The sequence below is a fragment of the Cavia porcellus genome, unplaced genomic scaffold (assembly GCF_034190915.1).
Source record: "Cavia porcellus strain 051 isolate PalLab524CR breed Dunkin Hartley unplaced genomic scaffold, mCavPor4.1 scaffold_30, whole genome shotgun sequence".
In the NCBI taxonomy this organism is placed as follows: domain Eukaryota; kingdom Metazoa; phylum Chordata; class Mammalia; order Rodentia; family Caviidae; genus Cavia; species Cavia porcellus.
This window is the reverse complement of record NW_026947513.1, coordinates 12355252-12376308: the sequence shown is the minus strand read 5'-3', so window position 1 is coordinate 12376308 and position 21057 is coordinate 12355252. Positions and strand designations below refer to the sequence as shown.

General features: G+C 34.3%; 1 protein-coding gene across 7 annotated transcripts in view; it reads right to left on the bottom strand.

Moving 5' to 3' along the window:
- The window catches only part of Pcdh7 (protocadherin 7), a 380883-nt gene that overhangs the window by 177375 nt on the left and 182451 nt on the right, over nt 1-21057 (bottom strand). For 2 of the 7 annotated variants that reach the window (XM_013149986.3, XM_013149985.3), the window contains exon 3: nt 2611-2706. The exons of the other annotated variants lie outside the window; for them this stretch is intronic. In XM_013149986.3, the coding sequence (XP_013005440.2) occupies nt 2618-2706 (89 nt within the window). In that variant the 3' untranslated portion in view covers nt 2611-2617. The remainder of the gene's footprint in view (nt 1-2610; nt 2707-21057) is intronic. 7 annotated transcript variants of the gene reach the window in all.

Genomic DNA, 21057 nt, shown 5'->3' with positions numbered 1-21057 from the left:
CTTCCTGTTTTGAGTTTTTTCTTCCCATGCTTCCATCATGCATTTTAGACTTTTCAGTGCAATGTTTTTGAGTCATGTATTTTCTTCATTTCTAAAATTATTTTTCAACTCACTTCCTTTGCCTGTTTGTCCTTTTTTCACAGGGATTTTTCCCTTGTTTGATTCACTCTTATCTAGATTTTAGTTGGATATTTTTCTTTAATCATAAACTGATACTTCATATTTCATAAATATTTTTTATTTTATATAATAAAATGCATAATTTTCTAACTTCCTTTTCTTAAAACTCTAGAATTCATCAGTTGAATCTTCATGTTGCTATCTGAGATATATGAATTTATGATTTTTCCTACCATTAGATTTGACAAATTTTATATAACTTGAATTATCAATTATTTTCCTGTGGATACAATAACTTATAATTACTTGACGATTAATAATAGCTCCTAAACTGGGGGGGACAGGGCTGAAGATATAGCTTAGTAGCACAGTGCCTGCCTGGCAAGTGCAAGATCCTGAGTTCAAGTCCCAGTAAATAAACAAACAATTTGGAAGGGACCATGATTTTTTCTTGTGAAAACATGCATTGAGTCAACTAAGAAAGTAATAATGGCCAAGAGTCACAACCTAAGAGGATAAAGAGAGAGGACAGTGACCTATGGGTCAGGGCTAGGGTCCTTTTTTAAATAAAAATGACAACTTGTGTAAACATTCGTTCATTTGTTCACCATTTAGTGAGACAAAAACAGCATGAACATGGTCATTTTAACTTTTCTCTGTTTATGGTCATATTGTTTAACTATTACCTGAAAACTACACAGACTGTAATACAAGACAAAGTAGAATTACTGATCTCCACTGCGAGGGCAGATGAATTAGCTCTAGTACTGCTCGACAGGCATCAGAAGTTAAATAAGATGCACCATACTTTAGGCAATCCTGAGTGATCCTGGCCACTTTAAACCTTTCCAAACCTAGATTTTCTTAGTACCAAACACAGATAAAAACTATTAAAGTAATGTTCATTTGTGTGAATGAATTAAGAGAATGGAGCTTAAGTTTATTAACATTGTATCCTACAGAGAAACCTCTCAGTATGTTGGCTGTTACTATTGTTGTTTTGAGTTTTTTAAAAAGTTTCGATAAAGCCCTCTCTGCAAAAATGGACCTAACTAGGTAAAGACCTGGGGCTGTGAATGATTGCCTCTATTGAGAAAGATGTGGAGGCCAAACCACAGGATGCCTCTAGGTTAGTAATGTCATGCAAAGATCAGAAACTGTGTATGGCGGTACACACCTGTAACAGCCATATTCAGGAGGGTAGGGTGGGAGCAACCCCGCACTACACAGTAACATTGCAAGACCTTGCTAAAAAAAGAAGAAAAAAAAGGAGGAGGAAGTGGGGGGAGAAGAAGAAAATATGGGTCAAAGGGAGGTCATAAACAGCAGCCAATGACCAGATCTCTATTTGATAGGAAGTCATAAATTCCTGATTAAAGATCATGGTCCAGCCTGTCATTTTCTTCCCACTTTTCCTGACACTCCAATGCATTTAAACATAGTAGGATTACTGAATTTGATTTCTTAATATTTTTAGCAAAATTTCACGTAACTCCAAATAGTTTGCTTTGTTAATGTACATACTAGCTACAGCACTATTATTAAAAATTCCACACCTAGTGATACCACACACATGCACACCTGTAGACAAACACAGTATTTACAGTCCTGTTAAAGACATCTGCCGATAGTCTTCTGCATGTACAGGTAGAAATCTAGTCACATGTCTGAAAGAAACATAGTCCCAGTAATGCAATGCAGAGCCCAGTACATCATCAAAACAAGTCCCTGCAAGGAGCTGGGAAAACCAGTTCCACTGGTGGTAAAGGAAATCATGAAACGGGCGTTTCCCTGTGATGACTAGATGTTTTATGGGTTATGACTCTGCTAGAGTTTGCTTCCTGAGGGTCTAGTTCTTTTCAAAATGTAGCACCCTGAATGGATAATACCTTGGGGTTGCTGAACCAAGAAGTTCTTCTGAGTCTCTCAAATGCCATCAGCTGAGTGGACAAAAACAAAGTTTTGTATAAAGTAATTAGCATGCATTCAGCTTTCACATCTGAATGATGTAGCTTTATAGAGCAGTTAGATTCACCTGAATTGGCTTACATCTACTCTATAACCAGATGATTACTTTAATTAACATAATTCTGAGCAATGCTTTTGAAAATGCAAATGTTATAATTGTATTTTGAGCTAATATTTATAAAACATTCCTATTTTACATTTTTCAGAGGTATGTTATACAGCAATTGTTTGTAGAGCACTCCAAGTGGAATACTTATACATGCAAACTGCATATCTTTCCTATATAATTGGCTGAATACATCAGCTTTCACTGAGATAATATCATTACTTTCTCTGTAATCTTTACATTAAAGAAAATATCTACAACTCTGCAAGAAATTCTTAAACGTATAGCATTCAGGAAGTTCTTCCTTATCAGCAGCTCTGTGGAGTGGTGAATGTGTTATCCCAGTGAGAGAGACAGACTCTTAGTGGAGAACTCAGGCGAAGGGCATCTGCACTGCTTCAGGAGAACCACCATACCTGTTGGTTAATGGAGAGGCCTTAACAGCACCCTTCTTCCATGCGTCTTGCCATGAGGAAAGGGGAGGAGGGGAAAGGTAGTGATGGCAGCAACACCTGGGGAAGGGAGATGGGGACACATGTAAAGGGAAAATCAGCAGCCCCTACACCGTGGTGTCCATCCATAGACTTTGCCAATAACTAATCTCCAAAAACTGAGCTTGTCGTTTTACTTTCCTTAAAAAAAACTAAATAAATTTCAGAGATAATGTAAAGAATCTATCTCTTTTCCAAGGGGTGAAGCTGAATAGTCTCAGAACTATAATTCTCCAACTTCAGAGGGAGAGAGTGGGATGTTGTACATAAAGCACTACATCTGATACTCACTTTTTAACTGGACAGCTTCCTTTAAGGCAGGACAGTCATAAGCAAGTATAGAAATTTTTCTTTTAAAGAACAGATTAAAAAACAAAAAATAGGAGAACGCTGAGGTCAAATATAATTTCTTTTTAATACACAACAGTATCTCTTATTTGGTCTCTACCTAGTTGCTGTATCTGCCTCACAGTGCAAACTCCTAAATACTTTCTCTTAAAGAGATGCAGTTTTGATATCACAATCACTTTAGCTTGTTAATAAAGAAGATTTAAGTTTGATATAAGCCTTATACATTGAACAAGGTCAAACTAACAAAAATGCTAAAGTGTTCATGTCTTAATTATTTTGTTTTAGACATAGGCTAACCTGGAAAAATAAGTATTTTTAAAAGTAAATCCAATAACATGGAAAGAAAATTATTTAATAAACAACTGATAATAGAAAAATACTTGAATGTTAAAACAAGTTCCTTAATAATATCCATTTACAAGATAAAGTACAACTGAAAATCAAACACTGCCATGATATTGGCTTACTAGTTGTTTTTAGAGAAGTGTTTAATTTTTATTTTTATATTTATATATGAACTATATATATGAAATGGTCCTTTTAAATTGTTTATTTAAAGAATTTTTATACATAGAAGAGACACACATGCAAAATTAGTTGTGTATTTTATGAAGAGAAATGTTTTAAAAGAAAGACAAATATAATTTTATGAAATAAAAATTCAAATTGATTCCCCATATAAAAAAGGCTTCTGAGTGTATCAGTTGTGGAAGACTATGACATTATTAAAATTTTGTCTAAAGATGGAGAATTTCATAAACACAATGTTTGCATTCTTGTTTTTGAATGTGTTTCTAACCTTTAATCCCAATGTTTAGGAGAGCAGCTATCACAAAAATCTGTGGATTTGGATCATAATAAACCTTTGGTTTTGCTTTAATCCTGTTTAAACAGAGTATCTCAAAATTTGCTAATTTCTCAACATCTCTGATCTTTGATACATTGCTTGCCAACTGCCATCATATCTGCTTAAAATAACATGACCCACGCAATGTTTAGGAAATAGTATTAGTCAGCTCTGAGTTGAGAAATTTGGGAATTAATTGATTACTGTAAGAGTTTAACATCAAAGAATTTTGAAGGAGTGTGCAGTGTCTAGGCCTGTTGAACTAAAAGAAATAACTTGAATTTTTCAGATTTAACTTTACCATGATTTGATTAGACATGTTGTTTTTGTATGTGTGCTTGGGTTCTTATATTGTTTGGTATTTGATTTTAAAAATATTAATTAATGTTACATGTGATATTCTAAAGTTTCAGTCTTCTCCAAAATAAAACCTATGCATTGCAGTAACATCAACTTTTAAAGAAAAATTTAACCTAGAAATTCATACATTTAAATATCCCTGAGGGATTATTTTCGGATCAGCATTTGTCTTTGGAAGAATCAAATGTGGGAATCTTGCAAGCCAAGGGTGGTGGGAAGATCCCACATGCTCATTATTTGTAGCCAAATACTTGCATCTAACATAATGAAACAGTAGTTTTTGGACATGGATCTCTAATATACTAAGACTTTCTTATGCATACTAAGGTTTTCCATGGGCCTTGTGAAGGGTGGATGGTTATGCAATAATGTAAATTATCATGGTAGGAAATATAAAACTAACTAAATTTATGCTTAAGAGACATTTTTGTAAAAAAATATATACAGACAAAACACAAAGCAATAATGATGATATAATTCATCATGGTGTAATAAGAGACATAAATGTATTTTATAAATAGTTGAGTTTATAAATAACTGGACCAATATAGAAGAATGTCCCAAAAGACTAACAAATTTTAAATTCACAAATTGAATTTGCAAACTGTGGGACAGAGCCTTCTAAAATGAGAGAAATAAAAATTATATATATTTGAAAAATAGTGGCCAGGATAACAAAAGTATTGATCATGAGCTATTGGTAACAATTTGGTATGGACAACGCCAACAGATAGATTTTAGTTGGTTACAATTTTATTTTATTTTATTTTTCAATAAAAGGAAACCAAACTATCATACACACAGATTAGAAATAGACAGAGTGATAGTTTAGGATTATTACAGGATGGCACTGAAAATGTAGTGATGACTTTGAGGTGTTTGTTTCTCTAAAGAATAGAAATTCTCCCTCACAAAATAGTAATAATTTAGAGAAGAGAAAGGGGTACCCTATTACAAAATCTGACTCTTCAAGATTTTACTTTTGAAAGAAAAGTATATGATCAGGGTAGCCATGCTGATATGGTATTCATACTGATGGCTGCATTATTTACTTAAATGAGCACCAGAAATACATGTTAAACTTTAATAAAAATGCAGAATAAGGCGTTTTGTTCATATCCTCAGGAGTACATTGTTTAAGAGGGAAACAAAAATAAAGGCTCAGCACTGAGGTGATTGGAAGTTAAAAGCAAATAGAAGAACTGAGTAAACTTTAGTACAATACAGACACTGAGTTGTTCTTTCAAGTCTGAATAGGACAGAGAGCGAAGGATGGAAGAAAGGAACCATTTGTGCAGACAGAAGCTGACTCACGCAGTGGGCAGTGGTGCTAAGCGCGGGTGCTGAGTTAGTGAAGTCTGGGGAACCCGCAAGGATGGTGCGGTGGGAGGAGCAAAGAGAGCCTTGCTGAGGAGGAGACACAGATGGCCAGGATGCTGCAGAGGCATCCTCGGGCCCCAGCATCCCTGTTCTCTGCTTACTGATCTCAAACCTTTGTTCACAACCTGCTGTGCCTGGTATGAGAATATGTGAGAAAAGCCTCACACATTCCTGATAAAAGTATCTGTCTTCTCTTTAGTGAAAGCTATCTTAAAAGTAAATTTTCTATGACAATTGGAAATCTGGTAGTTTAGTACAACTTTCCCACAGTCTGTCACATGTTTTCCTGGGGAGGCCATGCTTCAGGTGATGGAGTATCTTAGATTTCCTTTTGTCTTCCTTCTTGTTGATAGTGGCAGGATAACTGGAAATAGGACATTTCAGTCCTGGTCCTGGCAGTGCCCATGGTGTAGTGAGCAGGGGTGCGGTGCAGAGAGGCAGCTTGATCGCCTGCGTTAACTCTGGCGTGATGAGGCTAGGGGTGAGTCTAGGAGCAGTTCTGGAGGCAGAGGAAGGGGCATTAGGGAGAAGGAGTCTGAAGACCTTGCAAAAGTTGGAATGTGACATGCTCAGCAGACTGCTCCACCCCAGAGAAGGCATCACCTGCTCTGTTTTTTTGAGAGGAATAAGTGGCATTTTAAGTTATAAAATATATAGTTATAGAAACCCTGGATGAGGCTGTCAGTTAGGACTGAACTAAGAATTCATGGGAGAAAATAAAGCAAAAGTACATGCAGAAAAACAACCTGTGAGCATCACCTGAAGCTATTTACTTTTTTCAAAATAATAAATGCTATGAATTAAGATCCACAAAAACTTTACAGCATTCATCCTATATTAAGCTCTCTATGGTGTTACTAGTATTTCTAAGGCCCTGTATTCTAGAGATTTAAAGGCATATGTTGCATAGTTAAATGGCAATAAAAATCAGCTAATAAAGTGTTTTAATAATACTGGCTGGTAGATTTAATAAAAAAATTACACAGTGAGGATACTAAAGAATAGTGCAAAAAAGATCTAGGTGGAAGCCTCAGCCACTATTACTGAACTACATTATAACTGAATTTCAGACATGAATATACGCACATAGATAGACAGACACGACATGTATGCGAACTTCAAGTATGCTATATTACTGCCAGCACATGAGGTTTAACATTTCCTAAATTTATAGTACAGCCATGTAATAGTTTCTTTTATTCCTTAACTGAAGGTGATCATGAACTGTATTTAATATCACACATTTCTTAAAAGATATGAGTGCCAATTGTACTGTTACCATATGCCAATCCAGAATGAATTTATTTAAATAATATTTACATTAAAGTTTATACTGTAGCTTTTGTTTCAAAACCCCACCTCAGCCCCTCACATGCTCCACTTAAAACAATATAAAGTTTCTAGAAGATCCATAAACTGCACTTCATTTCAAGTTTATAAGGTTTTCAAACGTTTTCTAAAAGTCTTGCAGTCTGTAAGGAGAATGAGATGCCCTCATTGGTTCTTTACAAAAACTAATATTCGAACTGAGCATGTAATCACTCACTGATGAATTTATTGAATCACGTCTATTTATATTGTAATTAATATATTATTTTAGTTAATAATATTATTAAATATTCGAATTACATTTTCCTAAAGAATACGTTTTATTTACTATGAGCCTTGCTTTTCTTCTTATAATTGTTTGGATTAAACTTACAAAATTACAAGACTTAAACTTACAAGAGCTAAGTCTTCAACAAAACATTTATAGCAATTTCTACTGAAAATTTCATACATGTGATCACTCATTTTATTCATTCACTATCTAATGAGTGCTCAGTCTACACTGGGCACTGTTTTAGCTACATGTTCTCAAATGGGTGTTTTACTTCCACTTTAGAAACAAATGTGTATGTCAGAAAGCTTTTGCCTATGGGATGTATATATTGCTATTAACCATGTTGAAAAATAAGTTTGACATTTTAAAAATAACTAGTTAGTAATATGCAAGAAAACAGCCATTACAAATTCTGTACAGGCTGACCCATTTTTTTCTTTGTTTGTTTGTCTTTTGAGACAGGGTCTCGCTATGCAGTTCAGGCCTGCCTTGAGCTCACTCTGTAGTCCAGGCTGGTCTTGAACTTGCAACGATCCTCTTGCCTCGACCTCCCAAGTGCTGGAATTGTAGGCTTGCACCACCACGCCCAGCAAGGCTGACCCATTTTAAAAAATAATTATCACATTTTTTAAAAGAAAGTAATACAGGTGCATTCTTTTAACGTTTGTATAACTCTTAGTTACTGGCTAACCAGAAGAAAGCTGATTTCTCCTATCTTCTCTGTAACCAGTGTTGTGTAATGTCACAGAGCATGTTACCACAGGGAAATTCCACCATACACATGTGAGAAATGGGGGTTTGAAAGGCAAATGACAGCAGACCGATATGAGGAAAGAGGTTTTGATTTCCAGAAGTCTGAGACCATGCTTTGAAAACTTGCCAGTCTGAACACCACTGACACTGAGCTTAGTAACAGCAAACAAAACCAACATCATGCCTTGAACAAACAAAACCAACAACAGACAAATTGTTGCCTCCTAGAGGCTGCATTCCAGCAAGAGGAGGAATGCATGTGTTTTTATGGCTTACACTTCAAAGGAGGAGATAGCCAGGAAAAAATAAAACAGCTAAATAAAGAAGTTAAGAACCACTTCACAATACAGCTTGGCAAGAACAGGTATCGGTTTCCTTTATTAAACCATATTCACATCCACCTCAGCCACACACAGGCTGCAGGATACAGAGAAGTCACCTGAGGTCTACGAGCCTTGGTTAGTCTACTTGTGAAACAATGAAGTTTAAATATTAAAATAAAGCTCGACTTGAGATGAAATACGTAAAAGATTTTCATGTGTGTCAAATAATAAGAACACCCAGAAAAATTCTGTTTTGCTGCATATTTACAATGAATTATTATCACGATAAAAGCTTAGAAAACGGTGAGTTGGAACAGGAAAGAAGCTATGAAATTAAAGTGTTAAGAATAAAAGGAAGGAAAATTGATATAGAAGTTCAATATGTGTTCCAGTGATTTAAATATAGAAATATGATAATATGAAATGATCTACTTGGACATTTGAAGACAAAAGGTAATCCTAAGGTCTAGAAACACATTGTAACTCTTAGAAAATATGTAACTGTCCATTTCCAACTAACATCATCTTATTTTCTACCAAGAAAAAGGAAAAAATATAAACAATTAAAAAAAAAAAGACAGATGGCTAAAACCTTACCTAACATAAAAATCTAACTGCAGTTTAAAGAGGTCTTCTCAACTCGAATTTTCAGAGTTCTCTTTCAAATTTGATTTCAATTATATCCCAGAATAATAAGTGTATGAATGCATAGATAAAAATGTTAAGAAATGAATATTTAAACAATACTTGCAATGCATTACAAATTCGAACTAGCAATTGTGATTTTCTCAGTGTAGAATTTCTCATAAAGTCTACTATCAATAGTGAAATTAATTTTTTTAAGAGTATAACATGGAATATGTTATGATTTTTCTTCATATTGTGTTGGGTCTTCTGAGTTATTGGTGCATAGAATATTTCTCAAAACGAAACAAAAAATTTTCACTTGTGTACATTAGTTTTGTCAATTATGACACTAAGGGTGACATAAATGTACTTGTTAGTGTATTGAAGCACAGTTTTATTTAAAACATATTCTTTATCAAAATTCTACCAAGAGTTTAAGATTCGTCTGTACCTTTATTAAACACAATATATTTTATGGTATCCATCATTTTTATTATTCTTCACAATCACAATTCAACCTGCACTGTTATCAGAATAATCAAAGAAAACAAAATCTTAAAGTAAGGACAATAATGGAAATTATAGATCAATTCTGGACATAGAAAATATTCAACTCTTTATTAATTTATATTAATGTGTGCCTTTTATATTAAAAGATAAATTAGTTCTAAATATAGAGGATATATACAAAGATTTTTAACTTCATCTCATGCGTGTTATCTGAGACATGAATAACTATCCTAAGAGTGGGAATTAAACATTACACAAAAAATTTTCTTTCCATTTTTCTTTCCTGATGTGGGTGAGGACATTGTAATCAACTAAGGACAGTAACCACTTTGGTTATATTAGCATTTTAACTCTAAAATGAAGTGTCCCTGTGTAAGCTGTCACCCCAGCGGTTAATCTTCTTGCATGTTGTTCTTTGCAATGTCTCCTTTGCACAGCATTTCTTGTCACCCCCCTCCTCTTAGTATCAACGACCACATTGTACCCTTAACAAGTCAAACAAGAGTTGTCAATTCTGAATCAATTCTGCCAGGTAAATGTAATAATCCCCACACAACTGGAAGAGGTTCTTTCCTCAAAAATGCTTCAGTCTTGAATAAGATCAGCAGAAACTACGCAAAGCCATTTTGAGTCTACTCAAATGAAAATGAAAACAAAATGGATGGTTTCCTTCATAAAGGAGAACAGACTCCACGTTGCACTGTTATTTATAATTTTAAAACCTCAAGGAATGATTATTCATAGATACGTAGAAAGAGAGAAAAGTAAAACAGTCTGTTCACTCTTTCCTGCTCTCGAAATACTTTGCACACTGTTCTTAGTTAATGCATTTTAATTTATTTTTAAAATACAATTTGTTCTTTGACTGTAAAGCATCTCAGCACCAAAATGTTTGTTTAAAAGTATTTTCTCCTCAATATATTCGTGGAAAACCAAATAGATGAGCAGCACGCCCTAAGATGCCATTCAGTTGACACACGAGAACACCTTCTCAACAGTGTCATTTAAATTACATGAACTAAAATGCCAACTCTGGGCAACGCTATTCCCGCCAAGCATGTATCTTATTTCATTATGTATGTATGTATTCATAATGTTTTATTTCAAGCCTATAAAATATGGTATACTCGAGAGAAATCTGACAGATGATAAAACTGCATGCGGTGGTACATGTGTGCATGTTTTCATACTTCCGCATGACTGCTGATCTCTTTTATTACCATCAGCTGTCTGAACTGGTTGACTCGCATCACGTTTAATAAACAGCATATGGGCCAGCTAACGTATGTGAGGGACCTGTTCTCTCTTTTTTGCCTCACATACATGCTCTTTTATATTTTAGTTTAGCAATACATTTCCTGGGTGGGGAGAGCTTGAAAATGAGCCATATGCCACATGGATTTCACTGTAAAAACAATAGCTAAGTTTATTTTAAGAAATGGTAAAAACAGAAACCAATTTTTTAATCTCAGTGTATTCTTTCTGTACACCATGGAAGAAATACATTTTGTTTTTTGCTATTGTGCATTTTTATCTTTTCAAAAAATTTAAGTTTTATAAAATCTTCTGCGGCCAAATGTTTCTCTAGCTTTCACATACACAATCAGTATAGGAATTAGTGGGGAATCCTTACCAGAAGAATCTCACTAGTCATGATGGTGTATTCCTAAATTGCTACCTACATGTGTACAATACTGTAGGTACATACCTACAATACTACCTACAGAGGAAGCTGAGGCAGGGTGATTGTTAGTTTGAGCTCAGCCTGTGTCACATAGTAAGATGTTATCTCAAAATAAGAATAAGGACTCATAATGTAGGTAAGTGCTCCCTGGGTTAAATAGCCAGCACTTCAAAAGATCTTTAAATAACTTTTTTTCTAATTAAAGTTTTAATGACCAAATACACTCAATTTCTCATACCTGTTTGTACCCAAATTAATTCAAAAAGGGTAAAGATATTTTTTTTTTAAAATCAAGACAAGAAATACCCACTTTTTAAAGTGGGGACCAATATTATTAAAAGCCTAATTCCTGAGAGACAAAAAAAGACCTGGAAAGTGTTTTGAAATGTTAAAGAAATCTGAGTGCTGGGTCAACCCTGAGTCCCTCTTGCCTGGCAAACTACTAGTTCTCTTTCTGGGGCAATTGTGAGATTCCAGGGTTGTGCTCATCAGTCTGAACTCTGATTTTCCTCTGTCATAAATTTAATTAAACTAACTCCTCTTAACTGACCCATTTTTTTGCCAATAAATGATGATGACACAGAAATACATAAAAATCAATATGGATATGGGATACTACCTTCTGTGCAAGAGCAGTATTTCTAAAATAAATGCTTTTTCTAAATTTTCCAACATCAAGTTCCGATTAGCAAAGCGAGGCCATGTGTGATTAGAAATGTCAAAAGCAAAAATCTAGAGGAGTGTCTACTTTAGAGACTTCCTGTTACCACAGCCTCTATTTTTACCAGACATTACTGGAATATTCTCCACGTGTATATTAGATTCCTTTACAGAGACAGTCGTGTTCCTACAAGCCATAAATTTAATAAATCCTCAGATATAAAACTTTCATTCTCACATTTACCTTACCAAGTATTTTGAGAGCAATTTTCTTATTCAGAGCAGTGAGACTGTTCAACAATGTAAATAAATAAATAAGTAGTATTTCAACCTACAACTCTTAACTCCAAAGAAAAATAAGAGCTAGTCTCCCAAGAACACAATTCACTCCTAAAGAGAATTCAGTGATCAGTAGGGTCTATCTTGGATCACATCCATGAAGGTTTATTACCAGGAGGATCAGAAGGACTTTATTACAGCATGTATTATAGAAGCTGAGGACAGACTTATGGCTGACTTCCAGGGCTCAGAGAAAGAGCATGAAAAGCCTAATATACCACAATACTGAAATGGTTATTGCAAATAACTGGCCTATTTACATCGGATTACTGTAGGTTTTCACCAGAAACTCAAAATACCAACTTTGTCAGTGTCAGTCCCCAGACATGGAGCTTTCTGTTAAGACCTCTTATTGTACATTAACACTGCCAGGCCTAAAGGGGTTCCAAGGAACTTTAGGATTATGTCTAAAAATTTCCTTGTAAGAAAACCAGATCTTAAGGAGAAAGGATGTTTGGAAATTATGAAACAGTTGAGCAGAGCAGTGAAATAATCTTGAAACAGCATTTTAAAATGCTGTAACATAAAATGTATTTATACATTTCCTAGTCAATGTTTCAAATATATGCAGGCACATTTTATTTTGGAGGGTAAAACAGACTAGTGTGTGTCAGAAAACTATAAGCATAAGTTAAACTTCAGTGTTTTTGTCAGTGCTTTACATAATGGGTAAAATTAAATACCAGATTGACATGTTAAGTATTAAGTGTTAAGTATGACTCAACTTTTAAGGAATATATGCTATAAATCTTTGGTGTGCAATTTAACAAATCTTCCTTTAATATCTGAAGCATTTATTTTTACAGCATAAAAATCTCAATAAAATGACTATCAAGTTTGCAGTGCATGATCTATTTACTTTAAAAGAACATTTTCAAAATAAAATCTTTATGAATACATACTTTAATGCTCAAATTAATTCAAAGGTGAACCATAATGTGGTTGACTCAGGATTGATATATTTTTGTGTGCATGCATATGTGTGCACGCGGATATGCGTGTGTGTGTGTGTGTGTGTGTGTGTGAGTAATGCTAAGTCTTCCTAAAGTTGCTTACAAATTTCAGGACAGATACTCAAAACATAAAGTAACTGGAAAGCCAAATTTTCTACATGATGTTACCTAAGACAGCATGTTTGTCCTTAAAATTGTTTAGGAAGGCATGTCAGGTACAGTAGATAGTTCATAGAGTCCAATCGATAAGAAGACTGGCTAAATGAAGCACAAAAAATATTAAAATGGATCCTTTATCTCTTGGGAATCAATGGCAGTAACCTTCATTTAGAAAGAATGTGTGTGTGAGCAATAATGTATAGCAATATTTCTCCAGCTGCTAAAATGAAAAGAGCTCAGAGGCAGGTATCTCTGCACGTAGCTGAATTATGTTTCTTGTTCTGTTTTCACCTATGGTGGGAAAAGACCTGCCTTAACCACTTCAGAAACGCCTTGATATCTTTCCAAGAAGGAAAGGTAAACCTTACCATCATGGTAAGAGACATGCGATAATTACAAAAGAGCAGGGACAAATGGAGGCTTAATGACGGGGCCAGTTATTAGCAAACTAAATATGCTAGCTTCTCGGTGGAGACGGGTGTTTTTACATAACCCTAGATAGAAATATGCATCATCTTTTCTGCATGTGTGTTCCTAAATATAGGTACTCCTATATGTTAGTTTTCAGTAGCCAACATTATTCTTATTTTAAAAGGAAATGAAATTACTGTATCTCAAATGCTAGCTCCAAGCTTATGTAAGGCATATCTTTTTCCCTAATATTTAAATATTTAATAAGATATAACACTGAGAATAAGAACATCTGGAAATCATTTTATGTCCATAGTATACTGTTCCTTCTAATTTTTTCAGGATGATTTTAGATCTTCCTGCTTTATTGAATTTGTTAATGAATCGGAGGACATTTTTGTGGTTAAGCAGGTTTAAACACATCTGATAATCTAAATCAACTGGTAAGTATAATTAAAATAAATATTCTCTAAAGAGGTAGAAGAAGGAACTTGTGCTAGAGTTAAAAATACTGTGCTTAGGACTTGAAATATCTATTTTCTGACACAGTCACATATTATTTAAAAGTTTGCCTAGCATTTAGGAAGGCAGTGACATAGATATGAAAATATTATTCCTATGGTTAACATGCAGAGATGAGAATTTGAAAAAATCTTTGGGCTTACATGTTTAACTAAAATTCATCATTCATTTCATAATTTCTAGCATAATAAACAATGTTAAAATCATTAGATAAAGTATTTTTTTTGTCTTTTTCATTTTTATCAGTACCAGGGATCGAACTCACGACTGTCTGCTAGTAAGGCAGGTGCTTATGCCGCTGAGCTAAATCCCAGCCCCTAGTTAAACTATTAACATGCCTTTTTACTGCTTAAATTGCCAAATTGTTGCATAATTAAAAAAGTTAACTGCTTTGTTTCCACAATCTCTGGGAGTCAAGGGACCAATGCAGAATCAGATTCCTAATGCAATAATTTCTTATTCTTCCTCCCACTGAGTTAAGAATCTTCCATTCTTCGTAAAAAGATGCAATTAAAAGGTGTGTGCAGTTCTATGTGTCTAGAATGAACTACGAGGAAACTGCTGTTAAAAGAAAAAAAGACAACACAGGTAACAAGGAAAGCAACTGGTCTTCATTCTTTCCGTATTTTGGGTAAGACACGATTTTAGGTAAGTCATGATGCAGAGCCTCTTGCACTGCTATTTCAAAACATATTAAAAAATCCTCATTTATTAGGCTGTTTTTACATGATATGAATATTGATGATTTCACTTATGATCTCTCATATCAACATTTACATAAAAGCCACAATTTGTTTCAGTTTTTCGGGGGGGGGCGGGTACTGGGGATCAAATTCACGACCCTGCGCTTGCCAGGCAGGCGCTTATGCCACTGAGCTAAATCCCTGGCCCTAAAAGCCACAATTTGATTGGCTATTGAAGATGTAATATAATATGATTTTATGCAAAAGAACCAAAAATTGTATTGTGTTTTCTAACACATGTATATAAAGAGGATTACTTGAAAATTAGGCAAAGCAGAGATTATTGTATTATTATACAGTAAGACAAGAGAATAAACAATTGCTAAAAACACAGTGTGAATAGTTCTTTTGCTATATCAACAACAAAACTATCTTGTCTACTTAAATGTTCTTTTTTAAACAGAAATAGTCACAGCAGCTACACTATGTTTTCCCAAGCTTTATATATAACAACAGCAACCCGAACATCTAGTGTTATCAGGCATTAACCACAATTTATGCATCTCCTCAGTTTCACCCTCTACAAAATGCAGGTAACGGGGCCTTCCTTAGAGCGACTCTGTAAAACTAACTTCTAACACTCTTAGGTAACAAGGAATGTACTACAAAAATATTTATTAAACTAATTTTCCTCATGTTATTTATCTTTTTTGCATTTAGGAAGGATACTATTCCATCATTCAAATATGCATTTTTGAAAGATTGCTAGATAGACAGATAGCCCACTTTATTTAGTCCTTTCTGGTGCTTACGTCTTTGTGTGTGTTTACCTGAGAGGGAGTCAATACACTTATAATACATTTGTCTCCAACACTGGGAACATTTATTGATGACTTCCTCACTGGAGAGTTATCTCAGCCTTTTATGGTTGAACTTATTGTAACTGGGTGGTTTGCACTGCATTTTAAAAATTGTCTCAAGTATTCCATAAAACTTGATTGATTTGCCTTAAATGGCAGTTTAAATGGAAATGTGAACAAATGATACTAATGGGCATCTATATGGTGGATTCTGTCTACACTGTTTTTGGCCATAGTTTATAAGGCTTTATTCACTGTCCTGAATAATTGTGAGTTGTCTACAATGCCTTGAATTCAAGGAGTACTCCTTCCTGCCTGCTGAATGATCCTTAATAATTATTTGCTGAGTAAGTTACTGGCTTCTGCCGTTTACTATTCCTTAACAATAAATTGAGGAAAATATATGCAGGTCCCTTTAAGACAGAAGCCATTTGATTGCTAGAAAATAAAATACGACATTAGCAATTTGTTTTCTTTCCTTATGGTTTTCACAGAATGATATTTTGATAAATACTGGAAATTCTTCATAGTGTATAAAAATATGTACTCCTAGCCTGGAGAAGTAGAACCAACAGGAAACTGATAAATGGTCAAAAAAAGTGAAGCCAGTAAATATTACTGCAGGTGAGAAAATCATCAGGCATTTAATAAATCATATGAATCTTGAAAGCTTGACTTAATGTGGAAAGAAACAACTGTAGAATCAAAAAGAGTTTTAAAGTATTAGATTTTTAAACCACTGATAAAAGTATTTTGGAATAATTTTATTAATTAATGATATGTTCCTATAATTTCACAATAATCCTTTGAGACAGCTGGAACAGGAGCTATAGTATTTTTCAAACTGTGTAAATGAGAGAAGTAGTTCATGGATTGATCCAAGTTATCTTCTGAGAATATGACAGAGATTAAAAGAAATCAAAAGGCATTTGCCTGCAATTATTTGAAAATGTTTATATTGTGTATCACAACATAATGGAATTGAAAAAGTTTTTTAACCAAAAATTTATGGCATATACTCTTTTATAAGGTAGCTCAAAGAAAAAGAATTTTGATCATCCAAAATGTCTCAAATACTATGACTTTTGTAGAAAAATAAATTATTTAATTCCCAAAAGGTCATAGATAAAGTATTATAAGAAATAAAATGACAAGAGATGGTGAGTTCAGGGGAGGCAGGAAGTAATTTTAATAGAATGGAAAAAATAAAGAAAAAAATATGAATCCTGAAAGTCAGTCTGTAGGATAGCCCTCTAACTCTCCTTCAGAAATAAAAGGATTATCAGAGTAATGTGAAACTTTTCATTAAAGTAAAAAAGTGTACATGGTTTTTCTGCTACTTTCAAGAACTGAAAAAATAAAACAAGCTAAATAATCAAGTCAGAAGTCTTGTACTTTATGTTCTGAAATAAAATTTTGTTTACCTACATGAGTAAACCCATGGACGATTGATAGAACTAATTTAATAGCTATTTGATCCTGGGGACATAGATAATAAACACATGCACAGGAACTAAGAGAGAAAAGCATGCGAGCTTGAGTCACAATAGAGGACAAAAGCAGTCTAGGACAGAAATAGGTAGGAATTAGATTTTAGATCTCCATTATTCTGAGAAAAAGAGATGAAGCAATGTTTTCCAGGAAACTAGCAAACTTGAAATTAAATTCTCGAAAAACTGGTGAAGGCAGGATACAATTGATTGCATTGAACAAAGGGCAGTAAACTTGAGAGGGAAACCGGATAAAATACAGTACAGTAGGATCAGAGTGCTTCCATTCACTTGTTCAAAAATGATGCAGGGTTAGCCATGTTTGGATGAAAATTTAAGAAGGAAAGAACACAGATTGAGTCTGCAAACTCAATTTCTGCAAAAATTCATAACATTAAAAACTGTATTGCTTTTAGATGAAAATGATCAGATAATTATGAAAATTTAGATTATTATCTTTAAAAGCACATACCAGTTTGGGAGATGTTTCTTACCCACATAGCTTGAGTGTCAGGTATCACCTAGATAACTGCCATGCAGATGGAAAATCGGTGGACATTTGCAAAACGTGTGGAGTGGACACCTTACAGAGCAGAGCAGAAGCAAGAAGGAAAATTCTCAAAGTGTGAGCAGGCTGCAGCTAATCTTAAGGGTATCACTTGTATCAGAAAATAACAAGAATGTGCAGAATCCGTAACATATGACCCTAAAAAAAGGTGAAAAAAATAGCAGCCACAACAACATTTACAGGCATACAATTGTGCTTAATATTCAGTACTAAAACAGTGCTGAATTAGGCAATGAAAGAAATGGGATTTTTGTGAGACAAACAAAGTCCAAAATAGATTGATTCTGCAGCCCTTATCAAGCTTCCTTAGGTCTGGGTTAAGAAACTCGTTTGAGTCTGTCCGTATCAGGCGACATTTTAAGAGCTTCAGTGATTTCCCTTGGATCTCCTAAAGAAGGAATATCCCTTTGGGAAAGAGGCATGCACCTCCCTTCTCTTCTGGACGGGATAGTCTCCTGTTCTAAGTTTAATAAACAGAGATACTCTACGCAACATCAGGGTCACATAATAGTGTTCACAAATAGTCATCATCTGTGGCTCTGTACTGTTCTGAGGCATGGATAAAATAATATGATTGGATCAAAGAAAAATATTCCAGACATTACTCAGAGACTACTTGTCCACCAACCAAGTGACCTTACCTTGGTAGTATACTGTGCTTGCATATATTCTATTCACTGTAGGCCACAAAACATTGTGGACAGAAGGCCAAAACAAGGACATTTCCAGAGATTTCTGACGAGTAAATATACATTTGTTGCACTTTTTAATTAGAAATTATTATGCCATCATTGTCTAGAGAATCTTGAACTCTAGGACAAGTTTTACCAACAAAGTGTTTATTCATGGTCCCTGTCTTTAAGCAACATCGAACACACAGAGAGAAATGGCTTAAGTGACATAGATGTTAATTAAGTCCTTAGATAGAAATGTCAAAGCTGGCATTGTCCTTGCAAATCACCATTAGTAACTCCTTCCACATAATGTAACTGGAGGATTTTTTTACCCCCATGAGTGATATACTTGTTGTTGTACCACTGATATTGCATTTCTGCAGTGATGTATACATGTACAATGGACTGAGAACATACAGTCTTTGCATCCTACAATTTGTTCCTCATTCAAATTCCATTTTCAGGTTTTTTTTTTGTTCTGAAGCACATGTACTTGCAAGAAAATGGTAGTATTATAAGTGTCAAGGATCTTAGAATCACAAAATACAAGTTTAAGGCAATGACCAGAATCATGTTATCAATTATTATACACAGACACAAATATAATTTGCCTAATAATCTTTTAATTTCAAGCAAATCAAATGAACAAATTATTGCATAGTAGAAAACAAAATATAAAGCATACTAGAGGAATAATTTTAAAAGAATAATTAATATTATATATTCAAGGAAAAATAGTAAAAACTTGACTCAGAAATTTCAAATTCTGCTATGCTTTCTAAAAATTCTGTTTTTAAAAATCTTGCAAATGGGACAAAGAAATGACTGATTAAGCATGAGTTGATATCCTCAACAACAATTCATTAAGAAGGGGTTTAGGGGTACAGCTGCGCCCCTGCCTCTGACAGTGATGTAACATTAGACGTAGTGATTTGAAAAATAAAGGCGCATTGTATTTTCTTAAACTATATTTCTTGATCTTCACGTTTTTGTTATCTCGTGTCCAATGAAACTATCAGCAAAACTGTTCCCTTATCTAGTACCTATACCTAAATTCAACATTTTTTCCTTTAGAACACCTATGTGGAGGGATTATTCCAGACGTGCCGTGTAACGATGACAGGCAGGCCCTGTCTTTAATCACTGCAGCACAAGGGCAGACAGGGACTCTGAAAACAGGAAGTACCTCCACTCACCTCTTCTGGTTCTCTTCACTAATCGGGACCTGCAGGCTTTAATGAGTCTACCTGACCTTCATCTCTGCAGCACTACAAATACGATAACCACTACTTTCCTAAATATAACATCCTACTTTAATCTGTCTCATTTTGTTGGTTTATTTTTTCATTTCTTAAATATATTTTTGGTCAGCTTCACTGATAGTTCCTTCTCTAGCATATTCTTACATTTCAGTACCCATCTGCAGCAATGTCTCTTCCTTGATACCTTACGTTGAAGAGACAGACTCATTCATTCCCAAGTGTTCATCATTACAAGTTTGAAAGTGACCTCTAAATTTCTATTTATTCTATTTATCTCTATTCCCAAGTTTCAGATCTATATATCAAACACTTTTTCAATATCAGTTACATTTTTCAAACATGTCTGAAATCCAACATACTTTAACTAGACCATTCCTATAGGAATATGTTGTCCTTCCCATTTTCTGTAGGATGGAAGACAGCAGTACTGTTTTCCACTTTTTCAGCTTGTCTTCTTCAGTATCACTCATTATTTTGCATAACTGTATCCCTATTTCTACTTATTAAATTTCTACTTACTCATCTTTCAAGTCTTGGTCTAATTTTCTGTACCCTCAACTCATGTCCTCTTTTGGTTCTCCTAGCACTTAATCTTTCCACAAAGTGCCTCAAATGCCTTCACTTTTAAACATACTTCCGCCCGTGCCAGTCTCCATCACAGTATTTAAACATGCAGAAAACAGAGAGCGTGTCTCATTCACCTCTGGGTTAGTTGCAGTAATTTGCATAGAGTAAATGCTCAACAAATAGTTATTCAGTTAAACTCAGTGAATTGTCACAATACTCTGCATTCCCTATTCATTGTACAACGTTTTGGCTACAGCTCCTGTGACCTTTTGCCATGAATACAGGGTGAATGAAATGTAGCCTTGCACAGAACTGAAACAATGTATAACAGTTCAGTGCAGGACACTGTGGTTTACCTCATCAATGTAGAGTAGATATAAAATCAAAAGAGATATATTTGAAAACAGAACTGAACATGCTAAATACTTATAAAAAGCTTGATATTTTACTACCTAATTTTTCCTACAGGATTTTATTTCACTCGTCAATGATTTTTGAATGTATAGTACAAAAGTAAGTTTTATTTGAAGTTAACACATTTTACCAGTTGTAAATCTACATAAAAGAGGCATTTAAACTTGCATTTATGTTAAATATTTTCCCAAGGTTAGAAATAAATTTATAATCAACTTTTCTGATCAGTAAGGAGAAAGCATAAAAGGTAATGAGACTTAATGCAAAAATTAATTTTACTATAAGCATTTTAAAACAAGTGTTTATTGTCTGTTTTAGACTATAATAGAATGTGACCCAAGATTAATATCCATAAACCTAACTTGAAGCTTA